Genomic DNA, 23,434 nt, shown 5'->3' on the forward strand with positions numbered 1-23,434 from the left:
GATAGCTTTTCTTTTTTTTTTTTCCCAGCAATATGATTTGCATTAAAATTTGAAATTGGGTGCTAATCTTCTGCATTCATTAGAAAAATCTATTAAAATAGCTGCAATTGTTGCAGCTGTTAATTGACCTGTGTGTGTGACCTCCCTGAGGCACAACTTAATGTCTCAGCAAGAAGAAGCTAAAGCCTTATCCCTGAGTGCTAGCATTAAAACTAATGCTGTTGCTCCATTTATTTGATGAAATTTCATTCATTGTTGAAATTGTGTTGTTAGCTGCATTTGTAGAAAGGTAAGTTTGTTTTGCATATATGCAATGCCAAAAATAATTATCCACATTCAGTATAAATAGTTAACTTTTTATCCTCCTTTTTTTCCCTTTCTTTTTTAAATGGCCAAAGGGATAAAACAAAGCACATTGTTTAAAATTGGCTTATCTGCAGTTACTTTACTATCAGTGGGAGTGCATGGTAGTGACAAATTCTCAAACCCTACGGCCATATCACTGTTTAAATGGAAACTGGGTTATTAAAAGTGGCAGTTCAGCTCGACTTATTCTCCATTTGCCAGTCATTCTACTACTTGTGTTTGATTGGAAGGTAATGATCAAAGGACTTAAAACCTTCAAGGCAAAATTTCAGAATTGAGATTTCACTTGACACTCATACCTGGCTTTCTTACCTGCTTTCTTTATTCAAATCTACTTAAAGATCCATTTAAAAAGTATTTATTTTGGCCACCTCACACATTACATGTAGTTGGAAGAACAAAGTTGTTTGAAAGCTGCACAGTAGTCAGACCTGTCATTTCCTTAAGTAAGATTCTAATTCATATTCTGTTTGGAAATTTTAGCAGATTCATAGGTAGTGCTTATACCTCTTGATAGTTAAACACACTTTTTGGGGGGTTAAAATCAAAATGTTTGCTATGATGATAGAGAAAAGTAAGTGTTTTGCATGTGAGCTTTTAATGAATATGCTTCTAGTAGGATAAGCACCATTTTTTTCTCTCTCGTTAGTCATACTGTGGCTGGATTTGGTTTTCAGTTGTGCTGTTCAGTATTTCTGTATGTATTTGGCAGCATCTCATTGTGAGCATCCTCACAAGTCCTCCATGACAACTGTCTTATTCCTGCAGTTTAATGCTATAATGAAAAATCATGACCATTTGAAAGATAGCTTATAATCAGCTTCTGTTTTAGATGAAACAAAATCATTGCCATACCTAAAGATATGCTTTAAATTGTGCCAATTTTTCTAGTATATATTACAGAAGGATTGGACTGACTGTATGAATGCCATTGCATAGATGCTTTTATATAGATGAGTGGTGTTAGGCTTACTCCTTCTGTAAGAAAGACTTGTATGTCTTTAAGCTTCGCTTATTTTCTTCCCTAAAGATATGTGACTGGCAAAAAAACATTTAAGTTTTGATGACCTGAAGCCAGTCAGTAATAAAACCCTCGGTGTTTCTGAATTGCCATGCTGTAGCACAGCATGTTGTTGTGCTCTTATTGACTGGTGGGCACCAGGCTGAGCTTCCTCAGCACAGCTCAGGCATGGCACACGCACACATGAGGGAGGACTTTGGACACAGTTTGTAAAATGCCTGGGTATGTTCTAACCAAACTGCTAAACTGCAGTTTTCTTTGCAGCTGTAGGTCTGTGTAATTATGGCACCAGTGCTCAAGGTCGTATGAGGAATGGATCTGTGAGGATTCTTAAAGGTTTCCAGTCTTCCAGCCCTACAAAAAAAAACTGATGATGAGCCAAAAAAAAAGCCAAAGTGGCTGCACAACTACTAAGAGCCTAGCTTAACTGTGCAAAATAAAGGATGGAAAGATGAGCTAAAAGCTCGTTCTTTAGCTACTGGTACATTGTCTTTAATTAGAACAGCTCAGAGGAGACCACCTCACTGAAATTCTGTTGAGACATACAACTGTGTTAGAGGGGTGTGCTGGTATGGTCTGCACGTGATCTTAATAGTGCCAGTGATTGATGTTAGTCTGTTGGCTTTGCACAGTCAGTTCTGAATTTGTGTTAATGTTTGACCTGATTTTTGAGCTTTCATTAAGACTAAAGTAAGGTTTTTGAAGTGACTTAAATTTTCAGCTTCCGTACTGTATGTTTTACTAACGGTTATTGAGTTTTTGTTTTTGCTGAACTTTTGAGATTAAGAACCTTAAGGTGCTTTTTTTTAATATTGCAAACATAAAATTCAAAAGAAGGATTGTTAGAATGACCACAAAATGTTTTGGGTGCAAGATCATATTATTTTACTACTAGTGCCATCATTTTCTTGATGATTCAAGAGACCATGACTACTTCTATACTCAGTTTCTCTTCTCTGGTATCAAGGGCTCATTCACTGTATGAGTTTGGCACCAAGACTGCAGTGACAATATACCAATTAAATAGCATGTACACACAGTTGCTTCATATATTTAGTGGCTGCCTGTTTAATCAGCTAACTATGAAACTGGCACTCGCTAATGATGCTACAGTAATATTTGGTTTGACTGAATTTTCTTTTGTTTTACTGATGGTCTATTTAAAAAAATATATATACATATATATATATCAATATATATTACAAATAAATGAAATATTCTAAAGAAAATCACGCTCCTCATTGTTTGTTTTCATATACACTGAGGAATTGTTTCCTGTTGCTGAATGCTCCGTTTATTCTTTATTTCCCACTCTAGCTACCATGAGACAAGAATCCAGTTTTCACCTACTGCCCATTAGTAAAAGATAACATTTTACATGAGTTGAAATATTCACTTTAAGCTACCTATTCAGTGAAAATTAGCTCTAATTTGATTAACAGTTATGTCTCTGGATGTTTTGCCTTTTTTCTAATGTTTAAAGATAAGGAGTAAGAATAAACATAGCTATAATGTGTTCTTTTTTTTTTTTTGAAAAAAGTTTATTTAGAAATGTAGTGGAACTGGTGTGTTCAGTACCAGAGCTGTATTTGGGATATGCCTCTTAATGTCATGAAGCATATCTAAAACAACGTGACAGATAGCTGATAACTCTTTAGCTAGCTTATTAAGGAAGGTTAAAGACAGTGCTGACAATGAGTAAGTGATTTTCTGATTATCTTGAGAATTGCAAGGAAAATATGCTAGTGGGCAGGCCTATGGGCAAGGAGATGTCTTCCAGTTTAACAGTCTACCTGAGAGAACATGTTTGATGTCCCAAACCACTCCAGGGCCGATGTCTAATGGCAGCAGCAGTTATTAAATTAAACAAATGCTTCACTACATACAGGTTTCAGCATACAGACAATAGCCCAGATGAGCAAAGAGGAACAGACAGAGTGATCTGCTGAAACAATATCCTATGGAGCATAAGCCTGCAGAGCAATGTTCTTCCTAATTTCTTCTTATGTAGCACTTAAATGCCTGACGAAGGTCCCAGTTCTGACAAGTCAAATTTCCTTTGTTCCACAAGTGGGTACTTGAGAGTATGAACAGTATCTCTTCTGAATTACTGTATGTACATGCTGAAACACATTCAGCTTTCATACTGAGTATGAAATCATAAAAATATGATCTGCTAGTTGCATCTTGGTTTGAGATATCATTTCTTCTATCAAAATAACTACATAAGTCATAGCTCTAGGAGTACTGCCATATGCTGTTTAAATACAAGCCTTGAATCCTCTAGGGGCTTAAATTTTAATGATCCATAAAGAGAATAACTCAAAGTAGATCTTACACATCAAGGAAATTATCTTACCAATTTCATGGTGGTGTGTTTTTTTTGTTTTTTTTTTGTTTTTTTGTGTGTGTGTGAAGGAAAAGACAGAACCTTCTGAATTAGAAAAGAACTTTGGGTGCTGTTGTTTCATTTAGTGGTCCTTCTTGTGTTGTTGGGTTCCTGGGTTGAATATCCAGTGTTGGAGGGAGAGCACGTGTTCTGGTGCTCAGGATAAGGGCATGTTGTAAAAGGAATAGAAGTGGTAGTTGTATGGAATCAGTTTCCATGCTTGCTTTCACTGAAAAATGCATAACTTTTCCTGCTGTTTTAAAAGGGTTAGCTGAGGAATGTGATGTAGTCAAAGCAGAAAAGACTTATGTTTACCACATGCTTTCAAGTCCAGATGCTGAACATTACCATGCAAGTTGTCTCCTTTGATGGAATTGAAGTATGTTTGACAGTAGTCATCACTAAAGACCAACAAGATCTTGCCACTGTACATCTGTATGACACTCACAGTCCTAGTGAAACCATGTATGCAAGTAGGCCTAAACTGAATGTGATCTGTTACAGAGCTTCTAGTGTGCTCTGTTGTGACTTGAGGAGAACTAAATGGATTGCTATGACCCCAAAATTTAGCTATTACTAAGAAATTTTAAAGAAGACAGACATCAAGTTTTGCTAGGGTAGTGAAGGATTTACTAGACAGAGTGTGGCTATTGGTATTTGAGTCTTTCAGCAGGTTGAGTTGAGTCTTCATTTTACACGAGTGCTTTGGGATGTTTTTCAGCATATTGTGATCAGAAAAGCTGAAAGTTAACATTGGTAGAACACTTAGAATAATGTCCTTTAGAATCACTACGTGTGGAGCATGTAATTTTTGTGCATGCCTTTTTTTATATCCTGTTAACATTGATCCGGGTTTGTAGTTTCAAACCTGGTGTACAAGTAGTACAGATTGTTTTTAATAAAAATACATACAATTAGGAAAAAACCTTCATTGTTGAGGAGTAGCTAGTTGGGAGTCTGGGAAATAAGCTGCAGTTTCAAGTAGAATAAGTACATGACCGCATGAAGAACTTCTTACAAGTGCTAAAGGCTGAGAGAGCCTACGAATTTTTTGGAGATAAACACTACAGTGTATTATAAGCACTTATAAACTTGGAGTACCTCTGATGTCTCAAATAACAGTCATATGCTAGAAGAATGTGAAGACAAAGTCTTAAAATACTTTCCAACCTCACAGCGGTGTGAGCATATTGAGGCCTTCAAAGACATCAATAATTGTGTACCTGAACTGTTCAAACAGAACAGGTTGAGTAACAGCTGTGAATTTACATGGCAGTATCTGTCACTATGATAGTTGGTAAGTGCTGTTTGGCTTCAGACTGTAGTTGCATGAAAAGGAATACGTCAAGGAAGCTGAGGAGGGAAATGTAATGGAAAAATGTTACAAACCAGTCTCTGAATTTCCTGTTCTAGCTCCTGAATTCCTGTAAATAATGCTCCTTTTCATTCTGGGAAATTAAATATCCATTCCTCAGGAAATCCTCTGCTCTCACAAGGGCTGTGATATTAGAGTTGAGTTTAAACTTGATGACCCATATGGGTCTCTTCCAACTGGATATATTCTATGATTCTGTGATCCTATGATTTAAATTTTCTACAACTAACTTAAGTAGAGACTAGGAATGAACTCTTCTGATCGGCAACTATTTCTTATTGGCTTTGTTTTGTACCATTTTCAGGTTACTACTAGATTTTGAGTGTTCCGAAAACTGTATTGGTATATCATAGAATTTAGAATCGTAGAATTGCCAAGGTTGGAAAAGACCTTAAAGATCATCAAGTCCAACCTAACCATCCTACCCTAACTCTAACAACACTTCACTAAATCATGTGCGTGAGCATCACATCCAAATGGTTTTTAAACACATCCAGGGATGGTGACTCAACCACCTCCCTGGGGAGCCTATTCCAGTGCTTAACAACCCTTCCTGTAGAGAAGGTTTTCCTGATATCCAGCCTAAACTCACCCTGGCGCAACTTGAGGCCATTTCCCCTTGACCTGTCACCAGTGAGAAGAGACCAACCCTGCTTTTGTTGTAAGCACCTTTCAGGTATTGGAAGAGAGCAATATGGTCTCCCCTCAGCCTCCTCTTCCGCGGACTAAACAGCCCCAGTTACTTCAGTCTCTCCTCACAGGCCATATTCTCCAAGCCCTTCCCCAGCCTTGCTGCCCTTCTTTGGCCCTGCTCCAGCACCTCCATGTCCTTTCTGTACTGAGGTGCCCAAAACTGAACACAGCACTCGAGGTGAGGCCTCACCAGTGCCGAGTACAGGGGCAGGATGACTTCCCTGGTCCTGCTCACCACTCCATTCCTGATCCAAGCCAGGATGCCATTGGCCTTCTTGGCCACCTGGGCACACTGCTGGCTCATATTCAGCTGAGTGTCCATCAGTGCACCAAGGTCCCTTTCCATCAGGCAGCTTTCCACCCGCTCCTCCCCAAGCTTGTAGAGTCTTCTGGGATTGTTGTGACCAAAATGCAGGACCTGACACTTGGCCCTATTGAAACTCATGCAGTTTACCTTGGCCCATTGATCCAGTCTATCCAGATCCCTCTGTAATGCCTTTCTCCCCTCTGGCAAATCAACACTTCCTCCCAACTTGGTGTCGTCTGCAAACTTACTGAGGATGAACTCAATCCCCTCATCAAGTCATTAATGAAGATGTTAAATAGAAGCAGATCCAGTACTGAGCCCTGGGGGATGCCACCCGTGAGTGGCTGCCAACTGGATTTAACTCCACTCTTTGGACCACAACTCTTTGGGCCTCGCCATCCAGCCAGTTTCATCCAGTGGAGCTTGTGTTCGTCCAAACTGTAGGCAGCCAGCTTCTCCATGAGGATGCTGTGGGGGACAGTGTCAAAGGCTTTACTGAAGTCCACATGAACCACATCAACAGCCTTACCTTCATCCACTGAGCGGGTCACCTTGTCATAGAATGAAATCTGCTTTGTCAGAGAGGATCTACCATTTGTAAACACCTGCTGACTGGGCCTGATCCCCTGGTTAGCATTTGATTGATCCGTGATGGCTCCTGAGATGATCCATTCCATAACCTTCCCTGGCACCGAGGTGAGACTGATAGGTCTGTAGCTACCAGGGTCATCTTTCTGGCCCTTTCTGAAAGTGAACATCACGTTTGCCGGTCTCCAGTCCACTGGGACATCCCTGGTAAGCCAGGACTGTTGAGGCGTGAAGGAGAGTGCTTGGCAACCACATTCACCAAGTCTTTCAGTACTCTGGGTGCAACCCATCTGGCCCCATGCACTTGTGAGTGTCCAGTTTTTGAAGAAAGAACATTATGTTTTGGTAGCTGAATCCTTTTGTTGTCTTCACAGAAGAAAAATCCTTTCTTCTGGTCGATGATTTGCTCTTGAATTCTAGACTTTTCTCTGCACTGCCTTTGGGTGCTTTCAATGGTTGTAGATGTGTGAGCAGTAGTATAGTCCTAGTGTGCAACTGGTAACACAAGTGATAATTCTAGTGTGACTAGGATGCTGTCCACAGCTCTGGTGATTCTGTAAATCTTGGATGGGACTCCCTGATGTCTCACTGGGGGTTCTTGTTGGCTTTTAAAGAAGCTAAGCCAGAGTGAGTGTGCATTAATTTTGTCACCTTGCTTCCCCTTGGGATTTGAGTTTCGGGTTGATTTTGTTCTGATCCCCTACAAATTGCTTGTACCATCTTTTCCCTTATAGTTCCCCTGTAGTTGCTTGTAGGCAGAAAAATCCTGAGAAATGTAGGACGTGTTGTTAATCAGATGTCAAGTGTAGTACAGAAAACGTGGAAAGTTGATTGAAAGCCACCTTCGGTTTGAATAGTGTTTTGTAAAGCACAGGATCTTCAAAATGAAAAAAAGTGCATTGTTTGTATAATAGCACTGTCTAGCAAAAGAGTTTGCTTCCAAAATAGCTTTGTTAAGGTTTAATTCTAAACAAATGGAAGTGTAGCAAGGGGTGAGGAGCACAAGAGTTAAATATATTTTCATATAAAAGGAATAGGTCGGTATTTCACTAGTCTGCACTTTACTTTGGAAGGAAACGCGTGTTTTAGAAGAAAGAATGTATTTTCCATGTGTGAAGCTTTTCAAAGATGTTTGGTTCAAGCCTAAATTCGGACATCAGTGACTATATAAGGATGAAGAGAGTGAAAATACATCAGTGTTCTTTGATCTTGAAGTTTGTCCTGGAGATATTTATGAAGTTTTGTTGGCTGGCAATGAATGCCTAAAAGAATGAGCAGTATCTTTGAGGAAGATATCTTAAATGTATTTATCGTCTGTGGTAACCTTCCCCAGTTGTGATACAGCAATATTGAAGAGACACGTTTATTTGAATAATTAAGTAGTTTATTTTGTCTTACACAGTGTGATAGAAGTGCCTTAGGAGAACTTTGAGGTTACTGTAAAAATAGTTACTGAAGTACAGATGAAGCAAAAGGAAAACAAAACCAGACAGGTAATAAAAATTAAACTTGAACAATTCTATCCTTCTTAGCTTTCTATAAAGAGATTCCAGCAGAGATTTTTTCTTTCTTTCTTTTTTTTTTTTTTTTTTAACACTACACATTTATACTTAGTTATTCTGCCAATTTTTTTTGAAAAGGAGCTGAAAAATCCCACCAGCAACAACAATATCAACACTGCAGTGTGCATGTGAAGTTGTCATGGAAATCCTGACAGAGTTGTATCCCAGCATCTTGGTCAATCAGTTTAACAAATCAGTCTGACAGCTGTTGCTGAAAATGACTATTTCTAAGCTGCTTTCAACCATGCTCACTATTGCAGATTGTTAGTATTTAGAATATCTATTAAAAATGGCAACACCACAGCAGACTTGCACTTGAGCAGCAATGCTGGCTATTTATCTGCCAACTTAGAACTTCTGTGAGGGAATGTATGTTTGAAGGTGTAACTTCACTGAGGTGCATGTTTATGCTTTTGAGAATGACCGTCTCTTCGGAGTGGTGGTTTTCTCTGCATTAATCTGGTCATCTTTGTGCAATATTGATTTTTTTGGACTGATGTGCTTGATGGCAAGACACTTGAATTCAGCAACAAAACACTGCCTTCCAGAGAGCTTTCATGCCTTTTTTTTTTTTTTTAAATAAATTAACTGGTTGACTGTGAATTGATACTGAACAAGGTACTGCTACATTGGAGGCAATTATCTTCTATGACTTGCTATGATACTTGCATACTTTGCAGGATTAGATAATTAGTGGAGTTTACATTGCATTTCAAGATTGAATCTCATATTTAACTTTGTTTAGGAGTGGTTCATAGAAGTTGTCACCTGCTTATTTTTGACTGGCCTGTGGAACAGGCTTTTAATGTTTGATAAATCTTCTGTATCGAATGAATGAATACAACTGAATGCTATTTAGGTATTTGTGGACAAACCCAGGTTGGAATATGTACCTGTATTCCTAGGGAGGTTCACGAGTGGTATGCACAAGGTGTGTAGAGGAGCACTGGTGTAGCTTAAGTTGCCAAAAGCTTTCAAGTTTGATTAAGCTTGCAGTCATTTCTTATAGTATCATGGAGCTGGTAGTTTTCTCTAGTGAGCTTATGCATGTTTGTGTTTTCAACATCAACAATAACTATTTCATATTAAAAAAAAAAATCTACCTCCAGCATTTGCTTAATGTTCTCAAATTCTTGTATTTAGATTAACTTCTGGGTACACCCTTAACAAAAAGTTGGAGGTTATCAAGAGTGGTGAAGGTACGTGAGTTCTGTTGGTGATGTTAGCTGTCTTAGGAACTAAACTTTCTGAGCCATCAGTACTTGCACACTTGAAAATCATGATGTCATTCCCTAGTATGTAACTGCAGTTACAACTAACTGAATCGTGGCCACAAGACATCAGCAGAATTCAGATATCTCTAAAGTAAGCATAGGTGAAAAGTAGAGCAAGAGAGAGGAGATGAGTTTAACTGGAATTAAGATTGACAACTATTTCACTTCAGTTTAGAGTAGCACAAAAACTGTAGAAAATGTTCGCAGAAATCTTGTCATATATCTGTGTTCAGTTTACTGATCCTGTGATAGAAAACACAGGCTTCAACATCTTGAAGCATTACTCCCACTTTTAAAAAAAGGAAAAAGGGAGACCTGGGGAACTATATGTGGGTGAGCCTCACCTCTGTGCCTGGGAAGATCATGGAGCAGATCCTCCTAGAAGCTATGTTAAGGCACATACGAGATAAAGAGGTGATCTGAGACAGCCAGCATGGCTTCACCAAGGGCAGATCTTGCCTGACCAATGTGGTGGGCTTCTATGATGGAGTGACAGCATTGCTGGATGGGGGAAGGGCGGTGGATGTCATCTGTCTGAACTTCTGCAAAGTCTTCGACATGGTCCCTCACCACATCCTTCCCTCTTAATTGGGGAGATATGGATTTGAAGGATGGACTGTTTGGATTAGGAATTGGCTGGCTGGATGCAGCCAAAGGGCTGTGATCAATGGTTCTGTGTCAGGCTGGAGGCCGGTCACAAGCGGTGTCCCTCAGGGGTCGGTCTTGGGACCGGTGCTCTTCAGCATCTTCATCAATGACACAGATGGTGGCATCGAGTGCACCTTCAGCAAGTCTGCAGATGACACCAAGCTGAGCGGTGCAGTCGATACATTGGAGGGAAGGGAAACCATCCAGAGGAACCTGGGCAGGAAGGGGAAGTGGGCGCATGAGAACCTAAAGAGGTTCAACAAGGCCAAGTGCAGGGTACTGCACTTGGGTTGGGGCAATCCCAGGTGTTTATACAACTGGGAGAAGAACCCCTTGAGAGCAGCCCTGCAGAGAAGGACTTGGGGGTCCTGGTGGCCGAGAAGCTGGACATGAGCCAGCAGTGTGCATCTGCAGCCCAGAAGGCCAACTGTGTGCTGGGCTGCATGAAAAAAGGGGTGGCCAGCAGGGAGAGGGAGGTGATTGTCCCCCTCTGCTCGGCTCTTGTGAGGCCCCATCTGCAGCACTGCGTCCAGGCCTGGGGCCCCCAGCACAGGAAGGATGTGGAGCTCTTGGAGCGGGTCCAGAGGAGGGCACTGAGATGGTCAGAGGGCTGGAGCAGCTCTCCTGTGAGGAAAGGTTGAGGAAACTGGGCTTGTTTAGCTTGGAGAAGGCTCCTCCAATGAGGGAGACCTCATTGTGGCCTTCCAGAACTTGAAGGGAGCATGCAAACAGGAGGGGGATATGACTGTTACAAGGGTAGACAGTGATAAAACAAGGGGGAATGGTTTTAAACTGAGACAGGGGAGGTTTAGGTTGGATATTAGGAGGAAGTTTTTCAGCCAGAGGGTGGTGAGGCACTGGAACAGGTTGCCCAAGGAGGCTGTGGATGCCCCATCCCTGCAGGCATTCAAGGCCAGGCTGGATGTGGCTCTGGGCAGCCTGGTCTGCTGGTTGGCGACCCTGCATGGAGCAGGGGGTTGGAACTAGATGATCATTGTGGTCCTTTTCAACCCAGGCCATTCTATGATTCTATGATTTTGGTCAATTCCAGAGTTTTTGATCATAGATAACGTCCTCAATGTCAGTGGGAACAATTTTTTCCACATGGAGGAATTTGGTGAGGCATCTTTGCTTCGTGCATACTTACCTGTCTGATGCCATTCTGTCAGACTGCCCTTCTGTTTTTATTGTTACGTGGCAACAGCATGGAACGGGATATTGGTGAGAAGATTCAACCTCTATTGCCATACCACCAACATCTCCCTGTGTCATTGTGGGCTGATGTAATCCGAGCAGTCCTTGTAGCTTCATCTTTCCCTTTGAAAGAGTGCTGAGGAAATAGTACTCTTCTTTAAGAGACCCTGTCATGCAGGTGCTTTTTAAAATCTTGTTTCCTCAGATGAAAAACACGCTGTTAACTGCACATAACCTACTTAGATTTGAGGTTGGATTTTAATACTATGCTGTCATCACTATTAAAGGATGTGGGCTGTTCTTGCTTGAAGTTGGAACTAATTGTTGCTAAAGACTTGAGACATATAATTTTAAAAAAATGAAGGTGCTGTGGATTAATTAAGTAATCTGCATCTCTTGGAGTGTCACTGGAGACATGGTTTTCAGCTAAGAATGCTAGTGCAGTTGCTAATTGAATTCAAGTATGCTGTTATGAACTGCTTTGGAAGAAGCAGTAGGAGTGGTAAAGACTCAAGCGAGGTAAGGATATTTTCAGTATAGAAGGATGAAATGGCACAAGATTTCTACTGCAGCTGTTTCAAGTACTTTAGGAAACTACATTGTTTTCCTCTAAATATTACTTGCACTTACCCAAGGAGAATTTAAGCCCATGAGAAAGAATGTCGATTACTCAAGAAGCAAGATCTGAATCTACAGTAGAACGAACTGGATGACAAAATCTTAATTTGGTCCCTTATAATAGGTAAGAGGAGGGAAAATGAAGTTTGTCCCTTTTATCAGGAATTTATTCATGTACTGTGAATAAGCACAAAAGAGAATGAGTTTAGCAGCAGATAATGTTGACCACAGATCTCATGAAGGTTTATATCTGTAAGTTTGTCCCGTGCTTTCTTACTGTGTGGAAAGGCAGAATGATGGCAAGGGGTGAATTGCTGCCTTGAGGTAAGGGAAAAGAAGATTTCTGTAACTCAGAAAGAAGGCCTTATTTATAGAGAGGAAGATGTTATGGTTCTCTTCAGGTAGAGGAAAATAACATTCAACAGAATGTAATACCATATTTTTACTATAACTTGGCTTCCTTTTGATAACTTTCAGATGTATTACACTGGATTTTTCCGATGTTCCTAAATGAATAGTTATGCTTTTTTTTTTTTCTTCAATGAAATAAGTGGTATCAGACATTCTAATAAAATATTCTAATAATGTATGTGTTCTCAGGTGGAAACTGGAATTGGTTTGTAATTGACTGAACTGTGGCTTTCTTCCGGAATTTTGAGCATTTTTGGCTCTTTGTGATGTTCTTTTCTACTGGAAATTTGGTAGTGGTAGTGTCTTACTCTGTTCTCTCTTTTATTGCAGCCCTGATGATATTGGTACCTGTTGGTACATCCTGCTGTCTGGCTCAGTCTTCATTAAAGAATCTATGTTTCTTCCAAGGAGCAGGTATGTCAACTATGGATACACTACATTCAAGCACAACTGATGAGATAGATGCCTTTTAATTATTAAGTCTGATACTTAACAAAAGTGCAGAAGTACACACACATGCTTTTCCTTCCTTTACTAACTGGGGCATTTATGTGATGCCTACAGCTAGACTTGAAAGCCCATTATTATGTGCACTGTACAAACACCAAAAGTGTCATGAAAAGACTGACAATTTTAAAAATACGTCCCTTCAACTCAACAAATAGAATGAAGTACTGACTAGTCTGTTCCTATGAGTAATCAAACGTTAATCATAGGAGGTGCTAGAGCTTTTATGATGCTTTCCTGAGACTTTGCACAAGTCCTCAGTGCATGTTTTGGCGTATGCTTATATCATGCCACTGCCAGTTTTGTTACCTCTGTTTAAGGTTATCCTTCATGTAAGCGAATTTGCAATAAAAAGTGATATTTTAAATGGGAAAAAATATAAGTTTGAGTGTGAGACTGTTGGAATTTGTAACACTAAAATTTAAAAGAAAAAAAAAAGTTATTTTGAGGTAGGGAAAAAATGCAAGGATTTTAGTGGAAGCAGAACAGATTCACTTTAAAGTGCTGATTATATGCATATTCATTCAAACTACTAAAAAAGTTCCTTTGAAGTAAATAACATGTTATAAAATCTGTGAAAGGCAGAATGAAGGAATGACCGTTCTCTGTATAGTATGATGAGAATAAAGGAACCAGGAATTTCCTTACAGCTTTAAATGGTGGGAAGTCAATTGAAAGCTATCATCAGTTGCTATATGAACAATTACATATCCAGATCTGCCTTTCGGTGAGAGAGGGATGCTGACCTTGGGACTTCCATTTATGATGGTGTCCGTTTTGGCCTAAGCAAATATCTTGCATATTTAGGAAGACAGGCTCTGCTGATGAAAAGGCATATTTGATGTGCCATCAAACAGTACAGTATGTGATAAAGGTGCAAAATTGCTTATTGTAAAAAGTAGCACAACAACAAATTATAGGATCCCTGCTGCCAGCAGATGGAAGAAAATTGTCCCATATGTCACCCCTGAAGAGGCAATGCCAGAAAAAAAGCTGGCAGAAAATGCTACCTTTAGATGCCAGGAGAAGGGACGTATGAAATCCGAATTAATGTACAATGGTTGCATGTCATCTGTGGCAAGAATCCTCTATTCTTTTGAAATACAGCAAAACTTGTGCTTTAGGCATTTTTTGATGCTCTATAAAAGGTGAGATTTAATAATATAAACAATGAGCTTGTGAATCTTCCTGGTAGAATAAACAGAGAAGTATATGTCTTGCCTGTGTAGAGAAGCATTCAAGGATTGCTCACCCAGACTAATGCAGAAACAACACGTGCAATGCAGTGTTGCAAGGCTTCATAAATGTGGATGGAGTCCAGTAGCTGCCAAAGCTGATATCTTCGGGAGCAGATCTGAGAGAGATGATTTGTTAATTAACAAAGATAGCATGAGAAGTCCATAAAAGCAAAATTTAGAATCTTCAACGTAATGACGTGAGAGAAGGTATGACTGGAGAGCAGAGACATGCGTTCTAGTAAGAGGTTTTGCTCAGCAGAGGAGTTGTGGTTAATAAGAGGATAGATAAGGACTTCATTTAAATTTAGGACAGAGCTTGTTAGGATTTCTACTTTGTAAATGAGTAAGGTGGAATATCTGGACCTTTGACTCATCCATGAACAAGAAGTTTGGGGAAAATGAGAGAAGGCTTAAATCAAGCTAAATTCCAGATTTGGAATACTGGTAGGTAATAAGAAATTTTCAGTAGTGTGGGTTTTTTCTTGCTTTTGTGAATGAAACTAAGTTGTTCGGCTTTACTTATGTTGTCAGTGGAATCTTCTCAAGGAAGTAGTAAGCTGCTCCTTATACTGGGATTAGGTGCAGGAGATTTATTAATAATGATGCAGAAAAGTTGTGTCTCATGAGTATAGAAGTAGTTGTCAAAGCAGTGCTGGTGTATAAGACAAACTAGAGGGATCTGGATGCATCTGAAGGGGCTAAAGCCAAAGTTTATGGTGCTCAGTAAAAAGAGGATGAAACCTTTCCAAAAGGCTGCTGATGAGAAAGCACTGGTAGGGGAAGGTATTTGGAAATGCAAAGAGTAAAGTCAAATTAGGCAAAAGGAAGTTAGTGGGTAACAGTTGGCTTAAATTGGCCTTTTGCACACAAAGAGAAATGACTGTTTCAAGAGCCTTTTGGGTCATTGTGTAGCTTGGGAATCTTGATGTCTTTCCACTGCTTCAAAGAAAACAAAATAAAAAACCTCCCACAGAAATAGTACCATGAAAATTGAGGGATTTGTTACATTCTGGTAAATCAAGCAAGGTTTTGTGAATAACTGACTTTAATACCAAGAGATCTAAGTATTACTAGGTGGAGATCATCTGATTTTGATCTTCTTGTTTGGCCAAAACAAGCTTACAGTAAATTCATATTTAGATTAGTTGTTTTTCAAGTTCTCTCCATTTCATCTTTGTCAGTCTAGAAAGTTGCTAGGAGATAATTTTGCAACATGTACAGCTGTGAGTAAGAGAGGATGGAGCTGAGAAGAGTGCGTAGGAGCAGCAAGAATCTTCCTCTCCACTACATCTGAGTGACTCAGAAAGCCCTCTTTCCCTAACTTTTCCCAGTGCTCAGGTTGCCCTATTGTCCAGCCCCTTCTATCCCTACACCTCTCAACATCCACAACACCTCATGTTTTCCTTCTTCAGAAGTATCCTCTTGCCTTTTAAGCTTAGTCCAATGTGCCACACGTACACAAAATCCCTTTGTCCAGCTTCCTTTCAAATAATATTGAGTGAATGTTCCACACTTTGTTGGAAATAGCGTGTTTGACTGCATATGTTTATTATGTGTGTTATATATGTGTATTATTCACATCTGTGACCTTTATTAGCTAATTTAACTGCATTAGAATTAGGCTGCATTAGTATGCTGATCACTTTTGGATAGCACCAAAAGTGTTGTTTCATGTATTTTTTGAGCATTTTATGTCAAGGAATCTTATTTTTCTTTTTTTCCTTCAAAATATCGTTCCTAAGTCTAGTACAAATAGTGCTTAAGATTATTCGAGGAGAGGAAAAGATGACTACAGCTTGCAGACTGATCATAGATAGCTGAGAAGAGGAATTTCTTAAAAGTAAATAAAAACTGAAGTAATCAAAAATCCTGGGAAATTACCACCCTTCTGTTTTCCCATTCAAACCACAAGTATATAATGGTACAGCACTCCAAAAATAAGCAGTTATGTAACACACTTTATATGGTCAAATAGCCACTAATTGAAATACTTTCTAAAGAGTGACACAGCTGCTGATTTTGCCAAAGTTATGTAATTTACTGTGTGACTAAAATATACTTGCACCTAACTTCTCAACGAGTCTTTAATTTCAAGGTTTTAAAATAATGTTCAAGGCAGAATACACAAAGTCCTGAATTAAGTCATTTGTTTTGGGAATTTTTGTTTCTACAGGATGTCTTTTTTGTGAAAACAGTTAAAGTAAATCCATTTATTTGCCTATTACAATATAGCTTAAGCTGTATTTGAAAAAAAAAAAAAGTCAATTGTTCTAAATTGTTCTAAATCTAATATTGTTCTAAAGGGCTGAATTCTATTCAGTTGATTTATTATTTTGGGAAAACTTGCAATTCAGAAGTTTTACAGAATTTAGACCTTACACCCGAATTAAGCTGTTATATTTGTGGTTAAATAAGGTAAAGCTTAATCTTGCTCTCTTATTCAATGTTTTTAAGTTGAAGCAATGGGTTTTATTCTTGCAGCTTAATGCAAGGAAGTCTTGCCTCCCATAATTTAATATTACATTTTTTCATACTGTTTTTTTCCTTAATTTAAGCATTTCAAGCAAATATTACAGTCAAATGAAACACTTTTCAACTTCTTCCCACCAAACTAGTGCAAATTAGCACTTACTTCCCTCATTGCTTCCCTTGAGCTTCTGTGCCTGGAAGCTGCTCATGTGGTAGACAGAGTGAAGTTTATGTATTAAGTCTAGAAAATAAATGAGCAGAAGTTACAGTTCCCTGAAGGTTGTCCCGGCTCTCCTGCATCTTCACGTGGTCACTGTCGGCAGTAATGTGACAGTCACTCAAAATATCTTTGGAATTGCCTCCAGCATGGCTGGGTCAGGTCTGTGCTCTCATTGCATTTGCTCAGCTGCTCAGACTTCCTGTGTAGTCTTTGTTCCAGAACTTGCTTTCTAATGGGAATTTTACCATCTTCCTTCATCTTATTTGATTTGGAGCTGCAGTACAAAAACACCTCCAGATCTCCCACAGCTTCATGCTTGCCCATGGCCTCCACAACTGGAGGATGCAGCTGACCTTTATCAGCAAGGTATGGAATTGCTTGAAGTATTTTCTCAGATGGGTAGGCTGTGGTGCTTGTACTTCTTTTCTGCCTCTTGAAGATTTTCAAAGGTAGGCTGAGCAGTGCTTGCTGTGCTGCTCAGACACACCTCAGTGCTGACCTGCCGTGTGCATACCTGGTTGTCCTGGGGTTTTGTTTAGTTACCTGCACTATTTAGTTCCTGCAGCTTCTTGTCCTTCCTTACTGCCATGGCCACCCTGCTGTCCTCTCACTATTTAACGTATGGCAGTGAGAAGCTGCACTCCTTTGGGCAAGTTTACCAGACCTACATAGGAAAGCAATTTAAGCCTTTTCCTCTAATTAAAAGATGAACTTTTGAAGTTGAGAGAACGTCTGCTTTTTCTCTCTCCAAAATTACATCAGTTTAAATATTGATGATTTAGCCCTCTAGTCTCCTATAGCAAATCAAGTAAAAATAGAATTGGATATTCTATTCCATTTTTGACTTGTTTTGCTATAGAAAAGACTAGCAGGCTAAATCACAAATGTACTGGAGAATCAATGAAGAAATTATGGACTCGCTTTGAATCTGTTTAAAGCAATAATAAAATCAGTTAGTGCAGAAGTATATCTTGCTTAGTGTTATGAATGGTTTTTCTCAGATGTTTGCTTTCCTCTTCTATCTCAGGCAGGCAGTAGTGAATCTTGTTCTTCTATTTACTGCATTTGATACATTTATAAAATCTTTAATATGTGCCTCATGATTGTTCAGTAGCTTAATTAACAATTATATTTATAAAACTTCACTCCTTAAAAGGCATGAACCTGGAAATGTTTTTTTTTTTTCCATTGCAGTGTGTGGGTTTTTTTTGTCAGCATCTCTACTTTCTGATATAGAGAATATAATTTAAATTTTACTTTCTTGTCATCCTTCCAAGAATTATGAAGTGGTTTTATAGTTTTCTGTTTGGCCATTTTTCAAATGGAAGAAATTAATAGGAAAGAGCTCATTTTAACTGTTTAAATACTCTTGCCCTAATCATAAAGACTGACATATCTGTAGCACATTGATCCTAATCTATTAGTACTAACATATTTGCAACAGGATGTTTATTAATAATGGCTGTTACTGGCTGAAACTTCTGAGATCTTCGAATCCAACTGGTAATTTGTCTAAAAGATAGAGGTCAGTATAAACAAATGTTTAAATCATTACACGTCTTGAATTTGGCTCCAAGGAGATTTTTTTGCTCTGAGCAGGAAATGATTTTTAAAGGAGGCAAAAAAAATGAAGGATTTGAGGGGTGCTCAGAGCTGGGAGCAGGGAGCAGATTGAGTGCTTTGCTGAGCTTACTGAGCTTTTTCCTATTTCTGAGTTTTAATGGTTAAGGATTTTCACCATAATGACAGAAACATGAAGAGATATGTTATGGAGCGTTATAAAGATAGCATCCCGGGTCATGCTTTCAAATCTATTTAAGAAATTACTTAATGTGATTTTGTTGTAGCTTGTTCTTTAATATTAAAAATATTTCTTCTGCTGCTAGTTGCTGCTGCCAGGTTTTAAGCCATGACCTGTTGCTTCACTATTTCTGTATGCACCTAATGCTGTTTCGAAGCTGCCCTTGTGATGTACCAGGAGAAACCAATGGGGAGTGCTGACTACTTCACTGGTGTGGCTGATGGCTGGTGCTGTATGTCTGCTGGCTGGTTTAAGTGACTTAGTCCAGCATTTCAGTCCATCATCTGAAGTTGGGGTGTGAAGGAGAACGATCTTGGATTTTAATCTAGTGAAGACTGACTTAAGGAATTGAAGAAAAGTTGGAAGAAGTGGAGATGTTTGTCTCTTTATGATTGTGTACGCCTACCATGAATTATTCACAATGGATTTTAGATACTGAAAGTAACCCACACTGCTTTGTATCATCTTTTCCCATAGTAAAAGGCTGCTTCCAGCAATCTGAATCTGGCATCTTCACTTTAACCAAATTTACACTCAACATCTGAATTAGCCGAGCCATAAATGTAACCAGGCCTTGCCATGTGTTGTTGCAGCAAAGTTCATGATGCAGGGCACATGCTACTTCTACCACCAATGTCATCATAAACCATCCTCATTCACAGAAATAAAAAAAAAAGTGTTTTTTACAGCTAAATGAATTAGGTATTACATACATTTTGCTTTATTGCACCCATCTCCTCTTCATCTCCTCTTCTGCTGAATAATTTAGAGTTCATTGAGGTTTGAAATTGGCAGCACACTTGGAAGATGACCAGAATCTGAGGTGTTGGGAAATAAGAGAGGACACGGTTTCTAACTGATGAGATTGGGTGGTGTCTGGTCTTGTTCCTGTCAAAACAATTATTTCAATGCTACTGGAATTTTGTTCTCGCACAACTGATAAAATGCTAAGGGACTTAATCTATTAGGCTGGCATCCTTTGAAAATAAAAATAGAAGGCTAGTGTAGTAGTAGTGCTGCCAGGCTTCCTTCCAAGTTTCTAATAAGGAGATGAGAAGGTAACAGAAGCGGAAGCAGACAAATGACCTGAATAACTTCCAGGGGAGCCTGACTACTAGGAAAGGAACAAAATGGAGAATTCCTCATGAGATGACAAGTGCTGGATTTCTAATGATTTCTGGATTTGCATCCTAGAGCTGGAGATTTTTGTCTTTACAAAAGACGTGGTGATGGCCTCGAGAGTTTCTGGATCGTGGGAGGAGGCTGAGGGGAGACCTTATTGCTCTCTTCCAGTACCTGAAAGGTGCTTACAGCAAGAGCGGGGTTGGTCTCTTCTCACTGGTGACAGGGTGAGGGGAAATGGCCTCAAGTTGCACCAGGAGAGGTTTAGGTTGGATATCAGAAAACCTTCCTTACAGAAAGGGTTGTGAAGCACTGGAATAGGCTCCCCAGGGAAATGGTTGTCACCATCCCTGGATGTGTTTAAGAACCATTTGGATGTGGTGCCCAGGGACAGGATTTAGGGGAGGGTTGTTAGAGTTAGGGTAGGATGGTCAGGTTGTGGTTGGACTCCATGATCTTTAAGGTCTTTTCCAACCTGAGTAATTCTTTGAAACAGGAGGGGGTACAACTCTTTACAGGAGCTGGTAATGAATAGGACAAGGGGCAATGGTTTTAAACTGTGATGCAGGACGTTTAGGTTAGGTATTAGGAGGAAGTTTTTCAGCCAGAGGGTGGTGAGGCACTGGAACAGGTTGCCCAAGGAGGCTGTGGATGCCCCATCCCTGCAGGCATTCAAGGCCAGGCTGGATGTGGCTCTGGGCAGCCTGGTCTGCTGGTGGGCGACCCTGCATGGAGCAGGGGGTTGGAACTAGATGAGCACTGTGGTCCTTTTCAACCCAGGCCCTTCTATGATTCTGTGAAAACTCTTGATGCAAGTTTGGTATGAATCTGTTACAGAATGGCTCTGACTGCACTGGAGGTTGGGGTTCAAGTGGGGAAGAGCATTTTCTCCTCATTCGAAACTCAGGTGATCTACAATCCTATAGGCTTCCTTTGCTGAAGGATGAACTTGTTAAGCTGAAGTAATGACTCATTTACTTACATATTTGTAAGACTTGAGAGAGCTGGAATGAATCAGTAAGAGTATTTAGATGATTAGCATGGTCCTGCTACCATAATTCTTCAACAAATGTGGTGGTTTTTTTTAATAAACAGAACTGTTTGTTTTTTTTTTTAAAAAGTTACTCAGTGCTATACAGAACTTTAAAATGCCTGAGAGTTTTCCTTCAGATAAGGCTAAAAGTTTCAAATATTTCAGAAAAATAAATCCAGTTACGCTTGACATAGTACAGCATGCTAAATGAGGGGTAATTAATTTGCAAATGATCATCTAAGTAACTAAAACACGGCTCTCAGAATAACTTTTTTTTCCAGTTTCTTTATTCATTTACAGTTATGGGGCTTCTATTACAAAGTTATGTTGAATGCATTTCACTAAGATTTATGGAAACTGATTTAGTGAGGCCATGTGTTTAGCCCTACATCAATGAATAGCTTGTACTGAATGAACTAGGCACATCAGTGAGGGTGGGAAGTGCCCCTATGTATGGTTTCATTTTACTGCTGAAGACTCGGATGACGTCAAGTTACCCATTTTATATTTGTTCAGAAAGTTCAAGAAGATTATGTTTTCTGGTAACTTCATTATGAAAATCTGTAAGGGAACTTAAGAAGCTTACTGACTATTTTTCAGTGTAAGAAAAGGACGGAACATCTAAAGACTGGAAAAATACTTCTCTGTTGTAACGAATTTCATGAATGTTAATTAGACTATTCAGACAAGGTCTTGCCTCTGAAGTAATGTTTTCCTATGACTTCTCCTTCCTTGAGTCTATTATACAGATCTCATGGTGTCACAGTAATGTTCATGGCAATGCAGACGTCATTAAGACAAAGCATAAGCAAAGCTGACTTTGTTCAAACCATTCATTAAAGTGCTTTATTTTATTGCAAAATAATCAGGTTTTTTAAAAGAAAGCTCTCATCTTTGAGTATTTCCCATAAATTATTGAGGCTTTCTATTGATTTATTCCTAAAAAAAAAAAAAATCTTTCCTGTTACTGTTCTTCTGATGTAGCTGCCTTCTAGCTTTCTATACAGATGCTGCAAAGTTATATTGCAAAGCTACATTTGTTTTCATTACTACTTCTTTCCAGTTTTATTTATATATTTGTGTATGTACAGTCAAAATGCAGATAGTGAATATCAAGGAGAAATCTTATAAGCTCATTTCTGTTCTCAGTATACCTGAAATGGTCATAAAGAATTGTTAAGTGGTATTCCAGTCTGAGATCTATTTGAGATTACCTGCTGCTATAAAGGCCCAGAGCATCTACCATCATCTGCAGTACGCTTGTGAAACAATATAGGAATCTTTGCAACACTTCAGGGAATTTCAGATTGACTTTCTGACCGTTTTTCAACTTTAACTTTTAGAAGGTTAAAGTGAAAAGCAACAAATCTGAAACTTCATGTAGCTTTTTTAACGTGAAATAAGGTAGTCAAACTCACAGCCATGTTCAGTCTAATAATGAGGTGGAATTTAAAAATTAGACAAACTTTAAAAATATTTATCTTTTCTAAAAGAAAAAAACCGAACACATATTTATTTTGAGGACTGTCTGAATGGCCTTTCTCTGGAAGGATCTAGCTAACTTCAAATTATTCTCTGTGGGCTTTCAGGAACTTCTTTTGAAGTGCATGTGCTGTATGCTACTAGGTCAATCTTACCTAGATCTGGGTTTTATTGTGCATAAGAAATAAGAAAGTGCTTGTAATTATGAAGATAAAATACTATGATCTGTTATCTGTAAAGATGCTGACCGAATGCATTCAAAATACTGAAGAAACCTGGTATGGCTTTCAGCTTGTCTGCATCAATTTCAACACAGTTTCAGTGGGAATTAGTTAAAGCATTAATATGCCCAGAGCATATGCCCTTGTGATATTATTATCCTGGCTGTTGTTGGGCGTTCTCTATAGGACTTGCTGGATTCATCCCTGCTTGACATCCTTCTGCTGCAGTAGGGTTACTGACCTGGATGCCATCATTCTTATTAGCCCACGGATAGTGATTTAGGTTGCAAGTTGAGCAGGGGGCTGCAGTGATGTGGTTTTAAGCTTTTCCCTTTTGAGCTTCCCCCCCCCCACTGCTTAGCTGTGGTGTTACAAGCAACTTCTTTCCCTGATATTGGAGCTGTTGACTCTGAGAGTGTAAACACCTAAGCTATCATGTGACACTGGGTAAGTCTAATCATCCTTATCCATGGTGTTTAGTGAGCTCACGTCTCAGAATTTCAAAGGAGTGACAGGTCTGCAAATGCCTTTTCAATTCAATCCAGTTGCCAACATCTCAATTTTCCTCTCACCTGGAAAGTGAATCTTTAAAGAAGCAGTTTGCTTTTGCTGAAAACAGTCATAAATATAATGTGAGAAGAGGTTTAAAAAAAAAAACAACAACCAAAACTCTTGATTATTTTGATATACAGATGACTATCAAGTTTTAATTTAAAGTAATATTTAACACAAGGCAGAGCAACTCTGGGCTTCACTTGCATACTTGTTTTTTCTAAGGCGTTAAGTGTAATGAGAATCAGAGATGTCTGATATTGCCTATATTGCACTGTTCAAATTCTGTGATAACAAGCCCCTGACTTTCAGTGGACAAATCCATGCTTTCATGGTTTTTTAG

General features: G+C 39.1%; 1 protein-coding gene across 7 annotated transcripts in view; it reads left to right on the top strand.

Annotated features, from left to right (window-relative positions):
* RAPGEF2 (Rap guanine nucleotide exchange factor 2) overlaps positions 1 to 23,434 on the top strand; it is a 172,482-nt gene that overhangs the window by 59,122 nt on the left and 89,926 nt on the right. For all 7 annotated transcript variants that reach the window (XM_090138461.1, XM_090138456.1, XM_090138458.1 and 4 more), the window contains exon 4: positions 12,777 to 12,860. In XM_090138461.1, coding sequence (XP_089994587.1) covers positions 12,777 to 12,860 — 84 coding nt within the window. The remainder of the gene's footprint in view (positions 1 to 12,776; positions 12,861 to 23,434) is intronic.

This window comes from Phasianus colchicus, chromosome 4, assembly GCF_987193195.1.
Source record: "Phasianus colchicus chromosome 4, bPhaCol1.hap1.1, whole genome shotgun sequence".
NCBI lineage: Eukaryota > Metazoa > Chordata > Aves > Galliformes > Phasianidae > Phasianus > Phasianus colchicus.